The 16,915-nt window shown below is 35.7% G+C and overlaps 1 protein-coding gene across 3 annotated transcripts in view; it reads left to right on the plus strand.

The window, feature by feature from the left end:
• Positions 1 to 13,060, plus strand: part of LOC117113266 — a 26,698-nt gene extending 13,638 nt beyond the window's left edge. For 2 of the 3 annotated variants that reach the window (XM_033256564.1, XM_033256566.1), the window contains exons 4-11: positions 1,000 to 1,173; positions 2,567 to 2,698; positions 3,426 to 3,480; positions 3,575 to 3,780; positions 5,646 to 5,702; positions 6,703 to 6,963; positions 10,993 to 11,130; positions 11,435 to 13,060. In XM_033256564.1, the coding sequence (XP_033112455.1) occupies positions 1,000 to 1,173; positions 2,567 to 2,698; positions 3,426 to 3,480; positions 3,575 to 3,780; positions 5,646 to 5,702; positions 6,703 to 6,963; positions 10,993 to 11,130; positions 11,435 to 12,190 (1,779 nt within the window). In that variant the 3' untranslated portion in view covers positions 12,191 to 13,060. Of the gene's footprint in view, positions 1 to 999; positions 1,174 to 2,566; positions 2,699 to 3,425; positions 3,481 to 3,574; positions 3,781 to 5,645; positions 5,703 to 6,702; positions 6,964 to 8,319; positions 8,377 to 9,378; positions 9,640 to 10,992; positions 11,131 to 11,434 lie in introns of all 3 variants that reach the window. The other variant, XM_033256565.1, reaches the window with a different exon arrangement.
• Positions 13,061 to 16,915: the final 3,855 nt, after the last annotated feature.

A 16,915-nucleotide genomic window follows, 5' to 3' on the forward strand; every position in this document is an offset into this window, starting at 1 on the left:
ATTAATGTGTGTGTGTATACCATAGAAAACAAAGCTTAAAAACATTGTCTTTGAGTATGTACTTTACATAGGCCTACTTCAAAAACGTGATTTCACAACCACCTCAGTCCCACCATGGCTGGGGCTGATTTGAGGACACTTTTACACTGTAGTAAAATTCATCATCATCACATTACCATTATAGTCAAAATGAAACGCCAACAAATTTCTCATGATCTTTATCAGGGATCTACTATTCAGGATAACTTAGGCCTAATTATAGCTTACTAAGCTTTAACTATATATACTATAGTATGATCAACAAATCACAACTTTTTTTTTCGCATTTAGCACAATTTTCTTCACTTTTTATTCCTATTAATATTATTATCAATTATTACTCTCGTCATCATTATCATTGTTATTATTATCATTATTACTATTAGTAGTAGTATTATTAAACAAACATTAAAAGAAACTTGCAAAAGGATAAAAATTAAAATGAACCACATTATCGCATTTCTATCTTAAAAGACCTGGCCTGAGATTTATGGATTTAAGATTTTTTTTTAATCACGCTTAGGCCTATGTGTTCTATTAGGCCTATGTATAACGACTGATGCATATTTACATGTTTAGAAGTATTCATTTTGAGTATTAATCCCAGGAAAGAATTTGTATTGGCTCAAGAATAAGCTTTAAAATTTTCACACTGTGTACAAAGGGGGAGGGGGGAGCCACGCTCCCACGGCTCCCCCCTGGATACGTCCCTGTTGTTTACTAATATGGTGCTATAATAAGCACTTTAATTATCAACCTCAACCTTATGATAAATTTTTTTTTATTAAAAACAATAAAAAGTATGCACTTTGCAGTAATGTGTCTTTGCACTACATTCCAACCCCTCAGTACACGTAGTTGTATTCTTAACAAAAATAAAATTAACATTACTCCAGTATAATGTGTACCACCATCTAAAGTTAAATTGTTAAGTATTTTAATATATTTTTGTGTGTGCAGGCTGCAGTATATGGGTTTTTGAGTGCATTTAGCTTTCTGCTAAGTATTGCTCTGACAGCGCTTATGTTGACTGCTTTACCTGAGAGCGAAGGCTCATACCATGAAGTTTGCAGCAATTATGAATGTTCGGGTAACCGCAATAACTGTTGCTATGATTCGATATTATCCATGTCGGTATGAATCACTTTAATATCTTTTTCATTCTTTCCATTTTATGACAATGTTTACAATATATATATATATATATATATATATATATATATATATATATAATGTAAATATATAGCCTATTATAGACCTATATTAATTGTGTAAATGTTGTCTTTTATTTGACCCACAAAAATCTCCTTCGCTTTTAATACTTTTGTGTTTGAATTACTTATCCACAGAAATCGTATGAATGGCCAGACCACAGATCACGTCTGTTCCAACTTATTTTAGACAAGGAACTAATGAATTCAGCATATTCAATTATGAAGAAAGGTATGAAATTATATTAAAATAATCAATATTTGTCGGCTAAACTGTGGTAGTCACTGTGTGCGCACTGCTGAACCATCAGATCTTTGGTCTCCGGTTCAATTCTATCCTTGTGTTTCAACTGAAGGGTTGATTTTGGAGTTAAGCTGTAGGCTTTTTTTTACATTCCTGGTTAATTTGTTGTGCTTTTTCTTTATATGATTTAATTTTAGTATTAGTTTTTTTTCTTTTCTTTTGTATTCTAGTTGTTATTGTTATCCGACCACACCACACGAGTTGTGTGTGCCACCGTTCTAAAGGTGAAGTGTCAATAAATAATAAATAAATAAAATACACTAGAAATGCTCCTTTTACTCTGTGTAGTAAAATCATAGCCTCCCCACGATTTGATCTCTCTCTGAGAATTGATAACTAGGAGTTTGACACCAATCAAACTTACCGAACTTTAGCATATATGTATGTATGTATGTATATATATAAAAATAAATAACACCATATCAATAAATTATTAATGTTACAGTATTGTATTTTAATCAGGCACAATCGATGTATATATTATTATTATTTATCACTACAGATACACATGAAAGTCTGAAGAACACTTTAAGTCTCACTATGTGGCTTAGAGAGTTGTGTTGTGTTTGGTTGAGAAAAAATGATGAGAGAGCAGCTTCGCTCAGTCGGCTAATCTGGTGGTAGCCACTGTGTGTGCCCTGAACCATGGAGATCTCTAGGTCTCCGGTTCAATTCCCATCACTCTCCTCTCCTTGTGTTTCAGCTAGAGGGCTGAAATACAAGTTACAATAGCGCACCGTCTTTTGGATGAGATGTTTAAGCCGTTGGTCCTGTGTGCATTTATGGCCCATGTGCACGTTAAAGAACACAGTACACTCTTCGGAAAAGAGTAGGGGATTGTCTCCCGGTGTACTGTCCAATCACCACCAAAAGGATCCTACTGGAAACAAGTCTTCTTCAAGGCTATCCTTGGTGTTTACACCAAATAAATCCAATCTAATTCAATACAAAATCCTGTTACTTTGACAGGAATTAATAAAATAAAGATTGTTATTTTTTTTATTCTATTCAGTGGGAAAATGTTGCAGTTGATATGGCTATTCTGGTTGTTGCTGTTGTTGAATTGGTTGCCTCATTGCTGGCTACAACTCTGAGTTTACGCAATACAAATTGGATCACAATTTGCTGTTTGAAAAAAAATATGGTACATTGATCATTGAATTTTTAATATTGTATTTGTGTTGTAAGGTACGGTATTACTGTAATTTCATTTATACAAACTAAAACACATTGTGGGTATTTTTTCTCTCTCCATATGATGACAATTATACAGTAGAATCCCTATTAAGGGGACACTTATAGAAAGAGTGTTCCCTTAATAGGGTGTGCCCTGAATATGCACACCCATTTGAGGGAACACCAACTGAAATGCCCGTGAATATAACTTAAACATTATGTTGATTTTTTTAGTTTAATTGACCTAAAAACAAACAGTAGTTTTAATGTTTCATTTTTGTTATAATTAGAATTTGAATTTTGAAATTTTGGCTTGGCCCCGGGTACCTGCGGCAGTCATATTGTGGTGCAAGTGTGCCCTGAATATGCACACCCATTTGAGTGAACACCAACCGAAATGCCCTTGAATAGAAAGCCCCTATTTTGAGACACTAACCACCATTCTGAAACTTAAAAATTATTTAATGTTTCATTTTTGTTATAATTAGAATTTGAATTTTGAAATTTTGGCTTGGCCCCGGGTACCTGCGGCAGTCATATTGTGGTGCAAGTGTACCCTATCATGCCTAACTTATACGAGGGTTATCCAAGGAGCTAAGTGATCAACTCCAATTGAAGTTTGATGCTAGCCACATTTGAACCTTTCTTAAGCACAAAAACGTAGAATATTACATCACGTCTGTTTCTCATTTTAGGATGAACAGCAAGCTGTTTCAAACTCTGTTCAGAGAACTAGTGTGCATTCGACAGGTAAATTTTTATTTTTAATTTATACGAAAATGATTCAGACAATAAATGGATAACAAAGACTCAAACATTGCTGTTATATTTAAAAACATTGTAGATGAAAGTTCACCACTGAGTGGCCAATCCCCGGCCATGAAGCGATGCTGGAAACCTTGTGAGAGCAAAAGTCACCGCAATCTCACCATCACCCTAAGTGTGATCGATATCGTCATCGGGGTCATCTGTGTTGCGATTGGAATCTTTGCGGTGTACGTTGGTACTAAATATGCACACATCGGAATACCTATCTGGTCTGGATTAATGGTAAGGCAGTGAATTAAGTCTTTGACAACAACTGAGCACTAAGACAGAGAGTTTAGGACCCTGCTTCAAAAACTTTTTAGGTGGCAACCCACCTTCAGACTCCCCATTCTTTGATGACTTAAGGAATATATTGTCATACCAAAATGATTTCTCATGTTATGTGTTGATTACTGAGGCCCAGAAGCTCAAAATATCGTAATTCTACTGTTTCCTGACTTATTGCCTGTCTTTTTTAGAAATCTATACTAGTTTCATATGATAGCCATAGCATTGGCCTCCTAATTTATTATTAAATTAAAAAAAATAAAGATATGCTGTTGTATTTCTACAAAACCAAAGTGGAATACAAATTAACAGTGATGAGTCGTTTCAATTTTTATTTACTCAAAAAAGTACACGAGTCTTATGGTGTGGGAAATTTTCCATTTTATAGTATTGGAGCAAAACCACCTCAGCCCCAGCATGGTTGGGCTGAAGTAAGAAAATGTATGATTTAGATCTTTAGATGGAAATGGCACTTTCAGGCTTGAATTTGAATATAATTTTCTTATTTTCTCCATTTTTTTTTATAATTTTGAAAAATTTAGAAGAGTTGGCATGGGGAAGCTGGGCCACCTTGAATCTGCCACTGTGGAGAATATTTATTACATTCATAATTTTAAAATGTTTAAAACACTGAAATGACAATTTTCGACTTGTGTACAGTCAACTTGGACGAGGCTGACTGGGTAAAAAATAATAGAAAATTAAAGCTTGTACATCCCTACCCATTCGCAAATAGGCTTCAAATGAACTCAAAAAGCAAAGAAGGAAATCATCATTTTAAACATTTTGTTTATTAACTGGTTGTGTGAATGTGAGGTATATTCCTGCCTAATTTCAATGTTTTTCAGTCCTTGGCAGTGATGGCACCATAGGGGACTGAGGGGGCTATAGCCCCTCTGTCGGGAAGCCTAGCCTCCTCCCCCCCCCCCAATCGGGTAAGGCTGGTACATTCTGTCGGGGAGTTAAAAAAAATGGCGGCAGTGCTACCATGAAAGTTGATGGTTTTAGATTGACAATTCCTAGTTTTTATAGCTACGTCTAGGTGTATCTCTTTAGTTGAGTAATTTGTAGGACTGGCCGCTTACAGAAGAATTTTCCACTATGTTTTGAAATGTGAGAAGCGCCTTTCGACCCTCAGAAATGTTTTGGCGACCCAAATTTTGGGCCGTGACCCATAGTTTGAGAAGCCGGCATTTAGAATATTTTACAAATATAGTAGAAATGCGGTTCAGGTGGGCCTTGGGGGTATATGCGTCAGCCAGGTCTCCTCATCGGGGAATAAAATGCATTTCGTTGGGTAGGGGAAAAAAAATTATTTTATACATATTAATAAACACTTATTTTAGAAATTATTTAATAACCTTTGAAACCCCGAAATTGTGCATTTTCGGGGAGGGGGCCCTTGCCTTAACCCCTTTCCAAGAGATTTTGACCTACTTTCCTCTCGTCAGGTTCATGAGAGTCCCCTTCATTGGGAAAAATCTTGGCGCCACCCCTGGTGGCACTTGCTTCTTAGATTGCAGAGGAATGATGTGGTGCTCTTTTTATTATCTGTATTTCGTTTCTTATTTCCAGGTTGTTTATAGAAATATTCCGTCACTAAAGCTCTCTTCCACCAGGGCTTTACTCTTGAACTAAAATTGTCTGAGCCCCTCCACTTAGTCTCCCCACCCCCCCCCCCCCTCCCCTCCCACCCATCATATTGGGATTTATTACAGTTGTAACCACAAATATAATCAGGATTCAGTTTTAACAACTAAAAACCATTTAAGGTATTAGATATTTACCTGTAGTATTTTAATTTTTCTTTTTTTTCACAGATATTTGCAGTGACTGGTATTTTTGGGCTGTTGAGTGTCACAAAGAAGGGATCATATGTAAGTAAATAGACACAATATTTAAATATGACGTGTGTTTACTTTTATAAAATTTTTATGAAAAGTGCTTTACACTGTTGAATGTGCTTCACACTGTCATTAAGGGCGGATAATGATATATTTAGTAGAAATGGTTTTGTGCAGCATGAAAGGTTTGGTTTCCTAACCTTTTTAGGTCCGTTTTTCATTTCGCTAGTGTCCTTGAGCAAGGCACTTTACCTACATTGCTTCTCTCCACCCAGGAGTATAAATGGGTACATTGTGGGGTTGCCTGCTCCTTCGCTCATTACAGCAGCGACACTTCACTTTTAATCGGCAAAGAAAGACGCTATCATGGAATATGAATATATATATATGAATATGACTAAGGTGAGAATTGATTGACCAAGTGCTAAACAATTTTGGTAGTCTGCTTACAGTGTAAATTCTAAATGGAGTACAGTATGTAAATATTTACTTTTCCTCAGAAAAACCATTAACGTCTTCATACAAATTTAAGGAGGGTAAAGAGGTGATTGTTTTAACTTCCATAATGAATATATGTGTACAGTACATAGAACATTGAAATGAAAGTATCTATTTCCAAGCCTCATAAAAGAAAGCATTAAAATTAGTGGCACATAAAATTAAACACAAGTGAACACAGTAATTAATAATTAATTACTCCTCTAAATACTAATATATTATTTAGGAACTTACTTGCCAATTTTTCTTCTAAATTATGAAGTTGGAAACTTTTTTTGATTATCATTTTTAGGCGTATCTATGGGGTCCCTAATGGCCCTGGGCCCCATGGCTTTGCACTGATTGTACTGCCGGTCCCTACGCCACCGAACTGTGCATAGCACTATGATGTACACATTACTATTAATTTACAGTATTTTCAACCAAAATGTTCCATCTCTGTTGTTTTTTAAATGGACAAATGAGACGAAAGACTAATAATGCACATCTGGTAATATCACAAAGTAATCTAATAATTTCTTACTTTTCATTTCAGATTCCCTGTTTCTTTTCACTTTCCATTCTTGCGTTTCTGATGTCTATTAACATGTTCACATGGGGTTCTTCAAATATATGGAATGGGTATGACGATTACATTTACGGATGTATCGACTGGAGTTGCAAAACCACACCAATACCATACACTCCATACTATCCCTACTATCCTTACTATACAGAATACCCTTATTGTTCTCATTGTGTTCCTGGTTGTTGTCAAAATGGCTACAGTATACGAAACACGGACAAAACCGAAAAGGTATGGATCATGTTTCTATGGGATTCCACAATTCCACATCTGTTCTTGTTCTGTCTCTTATACACATCTAGATGTGTATAAGAGACAGGTCTAGGTGTATCTCTTTAGTTGAGTAATTTGTAGGACTGGCCGCTTACAGAAGAATTTTCCACTATGTTTTGAAATGTGAGAAGCGCCTTTCGACCCTCAGAAATGTTTTGGCGACCCAAATTTTGGGCCGTGACCCATAGTTTGAGATACATCGTTTCTTCATTTAGATCTCCATTTTTCACTTAGTCCATGCGACGTTTTTTTCTGTTGTATACATATGAGTAGTCATATGTAGGTACTATATCCCCGATAGTTGGCTGTGCAGCAATGTACCCTTTGAATGCAAACTGAAAACAGGTGAAAATATAAAGGCAGCCGACTGTCGGGTACATAACGACTATCTAGCTTTTCACAAAAACATGAGGCCTAAGCTAGGCCTAGTTCAGTATTACTGCGATGCAAGGATAGGCCTAGTTAGATCGTTCAATCAATGATATCGTGTTATCGTCTAATACAATTAAATAATGTGTGTAATATTTAAGAATGCACCACGTGGGTCGCTTTCTTTGTTATGCGGTTGTAGTGTAGTATACGTAGCCGAGTGACGACAGCAAGCTAAGCCTAGCCCAGGGCATAGATCTTGTACGTTCTTGATAATCGTAATGAAAACTTCGGGTGATAGACGATTGGGCCCAACTGGTGTGGACGATCGGACCCAAGATAATTTCAAATAAATTGTAGTCATAATAGAAGGCCACTGCCAGCACCCCCACTTCCGATATCGTTCCAAACTACGTACTGTAAAATGAAAATACTGTATACGTAGCTAGGCCCTATGCCTACGATATTTTTTCAAAGAAATTTGTTAAAAATGTTACTGTAATTTGCCTGTCGAATTACATTACCAATGTAGTCTGAAATCACTATTTTGGGCCATAAAGACTCCCCCTGTATTTTTCAACCACCACACAAATTTGACCCAACCGTACATATAAGTATGTATGTTATAATGTATGTATGTATGTATATATATATATATGTATGATATATTCAATGATTGTACACCGTTTTTTCATTGCTTTTGCATTATATATATATATATATATATATATATATATATATATATATATAAAAAAAAAATATCTCAATTTTTTGTGAAACAGTGCTCAATCCCACTGAAAAATCTATCTCTTATACACATCTACATATTGGAATTTATTACAGTTGTAACCACAAATATAATCAGGATTCAGTTTTAACAACTAAAAACCATTTAAGGTATTAGGTATTTACCTGTAGTATTTTAATTTTTCATTTTTTTCACAGATATTTGCAGTGACTGGTATTTTTGGGCTGTTGAGTGTCACAAAGAAAGGGTCATATGTAAGTAAATAGACACAATATTTATATATGATGTGTGTTTACTTTTATACAATTTTTATGAAAAGTGCTTCACACTGTTGAATGTGCTTCACACTGTCATTAAGGGCTGATATATTTTTTAGAAATGGTTTTGTGCAGCATGAAAGGTTAGGTTTTCTAACATTTTTAGGTCAGGTTTTCATTTCGCTAGTGTCCTTGAGCAAGGCACTTTACCTACATTGCTTCTCTCCACCCAGGAGTATAAATGGGTACATTGTGGGGTTGCCTGCTCCTGTGCTCATTACAGCAGCGACACTTCACTTTTAATCGTCAAAGAAAGACGCTATCATGGAATATGAATATATATATATATATAAATATGAATAAGGTGAGAATGGATTGACCAAGTGCTAAACAATTTTGGTAGTCTGCTTACAGTGTAAATTCTAAATGGAGTACAGTATGTAAATATTTATTTTTCCTCAGAAAGACAAACCATTAACGTCTTCATACAAATTTAAGGAGGGTAAAGAGGTGATTGTTTTAACTTCCATAATGAATATATGTGTACAGTACATAGAACATTGAAATGAAAGTATGTATTTCCAAGCCTCATAAAAGAAAGCATTAAAATTGGTGGCACATAAAATTAAACACAAGTGAACACAGTAATTAATAATTAATTACTCCTCTAAATACTAATATATTATTTAGGGACTTACTTGCCATTTTTTCTTCTAAAATATGAAGTTGGAAACTTTTTTTGATTATCATTTTTAGGCGTATCTATGGGGTCCCTAATGGCCCTGGGCCCCATGGCTTTGCACTGATTGTACTGCCGGTCCCTACGCCACCGAACTGTGCATAGCACTATGATGTACACATTACTATTAATTTACAGTATTTTCAACCAAAATGTTCCATCTCTGTTGTTTTTTAAATGGACAAATGAGACGAAAGACTAATAATGCACATCTGGTAATATCACAAAGTAATCTAATAATTTCTTACTTTTCATTTCAGATTCCCTGTTTCTTTTCACTTTCCATTCTTGCGTTTCTGATGTCTATTAACATGTTCACATGGGGTTCTTCAAATATATGGAATGGGTATGACGATTACATTTACGGATGTATCGACTGGAGTTGCAAAACCACACCAATACCATACACTCCATACTATCCCTACTATCCTTACTATACAGAATACCCTTATTGTTCTCATTGTGTTCCTGGTTGTTGTCAAAATGGCTACAGTATACGAAACACGGACAAAACCGAAAAGGTATGGATCATGTTTCTATGGGATTCCACAATTCCACATCTGTTCTTGTTATTCTAGCTATCATCCTGAAAATAATTCAATGATGTAATTTTTCTCTAATTCCTCAATATTATTATGATAATGTGGTGTTTTGGTTCAAACTCCACTGCTGTATCTCTGCCCGTTCTTTGCCGCTTCCCAAAGATGGACTTACAGCGCCCTCCTTGCCTTAAATTAGGGTGCTTCCCGTTATTATAGGCTGGAGCTCTTTACCATGTAGTGTAGCAATAATCCAACATGATAAGCAATTCATGCAAATTCAATGAAATTTTGATAAGAAGATGGGCCCAACCATTTGCTGCTGTTTCGATATCAGTATTCAGTTATGGATTCAAGAGGGCACGGGGGGAGGTAAGGTATTATTGTTCACATATTATACAACGATTGCTACACTTGGTTTAATTTTTCAATTAATTACAGTATAATAAATACTGTACCATCTGTATGTATGTTTTCATAGTTGCATTGTAATTGAGAAAACTGCAAATAAGGTCATTAAACCGGAAACATTCATCTTTGCTAACCTTAATACTGTGCTTTTATGTTACACACAGAAAAGCTTTTCAAATCCACCAAAAACTGTATGTTTACATATTCTCTTTTTAGTTGCAATCTGTACTAAATAACAACTGCATAATTTGTTGTAGGGTCAGTATTTTAGTTAACAATTGAATGTTTACCTATTTCAATTTTTACTTTTCGTCATTTATACTAAATGTCAATATTACATTGTATCCTACAATGCAGTATATGGATGGATGTATAAAATTAGGCTGGTGTATTAGGATCTTTTTTTGCTGCGTATCTGTTTACATAAAGGAAGAGCCATAGCCAGATAATGTTCAGATCTACACACAAGCTTGTTTTTATATTTATTTGGTTGTGATTGGAAGACCTAAATTTTTGGGTGCTACATATTAAATAGATGTGTCTGTGAAGCTACAGTAGCTTGTCCGAGCGAATTTTTTTTTAAAAGTAGAAGACACATTTAAATCGTACCACCACCCCTTTACCTCATATAATTATGACCCAGGACGTATGTCTGCGCATTCTGATTGGCTTAGAACCTGCAATGGGCTCAACTTACCTGTAGAAAAAAAAAAAACTCACTCCCTGGGGTCCCCCAATTTGAATTACTGGATCTGCCTCTGATATCCCATTTGTGAAGTATTTTGCAGTGCTTTTTTTTTCATTTGGAAGAAAATAGTGGAATTTTTGGATGGTGTACTAACATGCAGCCAGCTCCAGTCAGTGATTGTTAAATGTTACTGTATGTTCTTGAATATCTAAAAGATTTATACTCTATTTTAACAGTTTTTGCTGGACTTGCTCACTGTGGGATTTGGAGTTTTGGAAACGTTGATCTGCATTGTAACCATAGGCCTTTCATTTTCTCAATTAAGTTGTTACCTATGTTGCCGGGGCTTAAACTGCAACTGTTGTCAACCTGAGGTAGGTTCATAACCTAAGATAATGAGATATGATAAGATAATGGAGGTGATGATAATTAATTAAAACAAGAAGTAGTATTTAGTATTATTGTTAGTAAGTACATCTACTGACTACAAACAATGCCTAAGATGCTTAACATTATTCAGATTACTATTTATAAGAAAGAAGTGATAATGATGATTGCTGTAGATTTGCTGATTGATGATGAAGATGGTGATGTAGAGAACCTGATGAAAATGTATTAGTGGCCCATCAACAAGTGCATTTTAAACAGAATATGTATTTTATGTAATTTTCTTTTAAGACTATTGACCAATACCAGATGGTTATGACCCCTAATGGTAATATGATGATGTTAGCTGTACCAAAAGCACATGGTATGCCAACAATGGTACAGAACCAGCCAGTTATGGTACAGCACCAACCAGTAGTGATTCCAAACCAACATATTGCTGCTCAGAACCAACAAGTAGGGATTCAAACTCCACCAGTAATTGGAATTGGAGAACGTAGTGGACCTGAAGAACAGCTACACAGTGCACAACAACCAGTAACCATCCACACTCAGGGGCATGCACCAATGTTGGCCCAGAGTCCTGGCCAACTAATGATGGTAGGTGGACAGGGACAACCATACCAGGGACGACCAATGATGCTCCAAGCTCAGAGGCAACCAATAATGCTCCAAGCTCAAGGGCAATCGATGATCGTCCAAGGTCAGGAACAACCGATGATTCTACCAGCTCAGGGACAACCAATGATTGTCCAAGGTCATGGACAACCAATGATGGTACATCAAGGTCAGGGGCAACCAATGTTTCAACAGCCAATGTTTGTACAAGGTGTGGGGCAAGTAGGTATGTTTCAAGGACAGGGACAGCCAACCAATCAAACAGTTATGATTACGGGACAAGGTCAACCACTTCATACTGTGACCCAAGCACAGATGCCAAGACCTGAGCAACAGATACCTGCTACTGGAGAACCTGCTGACACTGGAGAAGCAATGGCATTGGTAGCTGGACAAGATGCTGGCAGCATCTTAAATCCTACCGTTTAAATTCCAATATTTGGTTGTAAATTGCACAACTAGATACACAGTTTTATTGATTTTAACACATATTCTATATTTATGGGTATAACTTAAATAACCAGAGTATGGAAATCTAGATTTTAGGAGGAATATGAACAGGAGTAGTCAACTGCAATGTAATCTAATTTATGTATTATGTATTATGTATATTATGTGTGATAATAATACTTGGATATCTTTATTGCTACAATCTTAATTACAGTATTTTATTTAAAATTGTCTGAAATACATGTTGCTCATCAAAGTAATATATTTCTTATGCCGGGTACTCACTGCATCGTACGACCGTCACACAATGAATCCAACTCCTCTCCATGCGAGCGATAGATGACGCGACGCATCTGCTGATTGTTGCTGGCAGCCTGAAAGGATCGTCATTAAATATTATTCGTCGTGTGCGCATCATCGTGTTGCACTTATCGTGTCGGCCAGCGACCATCAGGGCAGTGAATGGTCGGCTTTAGTCTTAATATTCTCATTATACTGTTCCAGTGTTATTCATATTCTCATGGTACATTTATTCAAAAATTCAAATATAAACAATACATTTTACATTTAGAATGAGATAAATACTACACAGAATTTTAAAATTGTAGCTTTGTAATCGATTGCTTAAAGCATGTCTTGTTCCAAATCTTAAGCTTTTGTGGATAGTGCGGTACATTGATAAAATATCAATATTTTTACATTTATAGTTTTTTATGTTTAAAGCTTTATTATTAGATTCGCTTTTTTCTTATTAATTATAATACAAAGCTTTTTAGCTTTGTGCTACCGTCTTGTACGTTTTTTTTTTTATATGCTGAAATAAATAAATAAAATATATACAAAATATAATCTAGATTCTAGAGGATTTCATTGAAATGAGTGGAATTATTATGATTAGACTAGACAACGCAATGAATACTACCCTTGAGTCTGGCCAGGATTCAATGTGTTACTGGGTGAAGCTCAGTTTACTCAGGGTTTTTTGTTTGATGGTTTTTTAACTTGTTCTGCTAATTATGGGTACCCGTTTTGGTTTGTCTGCACCCTACATCGGTTTGACACTTCACCACATCGTATGACCGGCAATTAATCCTTCTCTGCGGCCCGTACTCACCTAGTTTTTCAGCAGCCAATGTTCGTACCCGTCCTCACCTAGTTTTTCAGCAGCCAATGTTCGTACAAGATGTGGGGCAAGTCAGTGGCATAACAGGCGGGGGCAGGGGGAAGACTGAAAAAGAGAAAAATAACGACAAGAATAAAAAGAAAGATATCATAATGACCAGACTCACAACACCAAATCCCCTTCTCCACTTCAAAAAGTGTCCATAGCTTCTTTGATCTAAGCTGCCAGACATTCTCCGCTGTGGCGTAACCACCGGGGGACAAGGGGAAAATATCCATCTGTGGGAAAATCTTTCCCCACACTTGAAGATTCAATTCAATTTATTGTCATTTGCAACGCAACACATTACATTACATAGAAATTAATGTGGCTCTTTTTCACATTCAACCAAGTACAATGAGCAACAAAGTAGCACTAAGAGAGAAATATCAGAGTAACAGTGCTATTGAATTGTATTGAGGGCCCGGATGGCTGATGGAAAGAAACTCTTTTGGTACATTTGTACGAGCATAAATCGAACGATATCTTCTACCACTGGGAAGCAATTCAAAGAGAGAGTTACCAGGGTGTGTTGGATCCTCAATTATACATTTTATTTTTTTAAACATCCTAGCATTAAATATGTCCTCAATATCATCCTCGTTGTGACCGATAATACGAGAGGCATATTTAATGATACGCCTGAGGTCATTTCGGTCAGCCTAGGTGGAACCACAATACAAAACAACAATAGAATATAAAAGAATGCTTTGAACAACGGACTTGTAAAAAATTGACATAATATTCTTACTAACCCCAGAAGATTTAAGTCCCCTCAGGAAGTGAGTCGCTGAGCTTTTTTAATGCACTTGGTACGTTGTATTTTCTCGCCATTTCAAGTCATTAGTTAAATAAATTCCCAAAAACTTAAATTTATCTACAATTTCCCATGTTTTCAATATCAGTTAGTGCAATGCAATTAGCAGAAATTATGTCAAATGGACGCCATATAATTGGATTTAAAGATGGCTGTCAAGTTCTTGATATTTTGTCAATATATATTCCATCTACTGCACCTACCACTATCAATCAATTGCCAAGTATTCATATCTAGGAACACAACACATCACTGCCAATTAAAGATATTTTACACATGTTTTAAATATCAGGGAGCTAATGCAATCATCAGAAATTGCAGGGGCGATCCAGTAGGGGCACGGTGGGGGAGGGGCAGGAAATTATGTCATATTGAATTTCAGGATGGCCGCCAATTATTGATTTTGTCAATACTGTATCTTCATCTAGCATTTTCAAATCTTTACTCGTGTTTTCGATATCGGGAAGTATCATGCAGTCATCAGAAATTATGCCGACTCCCATATTGAATTTCAAGATGGCTGCCATACTGGATATGAAAAAAGAGATGGCCGCCAAAGATAATATTTTTGCATACTTAGGCCTACCGGTAAGTGAAGTACCAGCGCTGTGAATCAAGGGTTTTTATGTGTATAATTAGGGAGTAACATGCAATCATTATTTCATATTGGCACCATATTGGACTCAAGCTTGCCTCCATAGTTTGGACTATTATGAATATTTCATAGGGCCTAATCAAAGGCAGACCATGCAATAGAGTGAAACCATTTAGAAAGAGGATTTCAGAATGGCTGCCAAGAGAAAAGGCACTGAAAAGAAAGGAATGGTAAGGAGAAAGAAGAGAAGAAAGGAAGTGAATGGAAAATAAGGAAATGAAAAGAAACTGGAGTTAAAATAAGAAAATCGAAGGTAAATAGAAAAAAGAAATCAACAGAATGGAATAGAAAGAAAATGAAAAGAGGAAAAAATAAAAGAAAGGAAAGAAATGAACTGAAAGAAAAAGAAAAAGCCTGGAAAGGAAAATCAACAAAAAGTAATAGAAAATGAATATAAATTAGAATATGAAAAATAAATTGATATATGAAGACAAATTAACAAAAAGAAAGAAATGAAAATATACAAAAATTGTTAAGGAATTGTTAACCAATCGAGAGTAAAAAAAATAGAATTAAAAAAAAAAAAAAAATAAATAAATAAGCTGGGTTTACACTTACTTTTCTCTATTACAATAGCTGGATTGCTCATTGGCTATTTTAGTAAAGCGACCGACGCCATGTTATGGAGCCCAAAACGTCATCAAAAAGCCTTTTGAACCACCAACGCACGCGACATCGCTTGCGCTTTTGTAAACTGCACCAAAAAAGACGCGTTGAGGGGTTAGGAGAGGATGTGTAAAAATCATTTCCTACAATACTACATTTGTTATTAATAAGTAGGCCTACTGCGAGCTTATATGCACAAGTACCAAAGTGTTTGACCATATATATTGGTAAGACAGATAGATGCTTAATAACCGTAGACTTAAAGAACATTCTTCAGGATCTGTGTTATAATATATACAAAATTGTGAGGCATTCCAATATATTTTAGGTTTACAAGGTTACTTGAAAATGAAAATGTAGCATGTAATGTACGTAATATATTAGGTTTAATATTTTCTAATACTAACATTATTGATAGTTCGCAAAATTGGTCTATTGTTTAAAGAAGCGTTTGCTATACGTAGGCTACATGCTTAACAATGTGCGGAAAGCTGCAAAGGAGCTTTCTCTGATTTTGTATTTGATCAGTTGGGTAAGAATGCTTTGATCTTTAGTTTATTCATAACTATGTCACCTACTAGGGGTCATAGGCGTAGATCCCGGGGGATGGGGGATATATCCCACCCCCAATATTTGGCAAGGGGGAGATGGTCCATTGTATCATCCTCCAACAATATTTTGAATGTATGGGATAAAATGGAGTTTTACACACTTCAAAAGACTGTCACAGAAATAATTTGCACTGTCTTTACGCTTACAAAGATGAAAATTATATAGAAAACGATACCCCGACATAGGGCTTATCTTATTTATAATATAGGCCACACACGTGTGTTTGAAACTAAATATAAGCATTTTCATCATGGTTTTATTTATTACAAACATATTCTTTCACCGTAAATACACATTGGGGCCCTTCCTTTAGGTTAAAACGATCTATCTTAAATTTGTCTTTCTTAAGTTGGGACTATTATGTGTTTAAATAACTTAAAAGGATAAACCTAAAAAAGCCCTAAAAAATGCGGGCGAAGCGCGCAAAATATTTTTGTGTTTTTAATTCTAATTTCGTCGGAATTGATGAAAACTCCCTAAAATGTGCAATTTATAGAGGAAATTGGCCAACCGTAACTAATGCGCGCAAATAATTTGAGAATTTTAGGCATTTTCAGAGGATGCATTTGTCAAGTGGTGGGGAAAGATTTTCCAAAGATGGATATTTTCCCCTTGTCCCCCGGTGTTTTAATTCTAATTTCGTTGGAATTGATCAAAACTCCCTAAAATGTGCAATTTTTAGAGGAAATTGGCCCATGTTAACAAGAAATGCGCGCGAAATTTGAGGTTTATAGGCACTTTCAGGGGATAAAAGGGCATTTATAAAGGGGTGGGGAAGATTTCCAAAGATATATATTTTCCCCTTGTCCCTCAGTGGTTACGCCATCGGGCAGCATAGATCAAAGGATTTAT

Source organism: Anneissia japonica, unplaced genomic scaffold, assembly GCF_011630105.1.
Source record: "Anneissia japonica isolate Jap-2015-1 unplaced genomic scaffold, ASM1163010v1 scaffold287593_len981703_cov172, whole genome shotgun sequence".
Classification (NCBI taxonomy): domain Eukaryota; kingdom Metazoa; phylum Echinodermata; class Crinoidea; order Comatulida; family Comatulidae; genus Anneissia; species Anneissia japonica.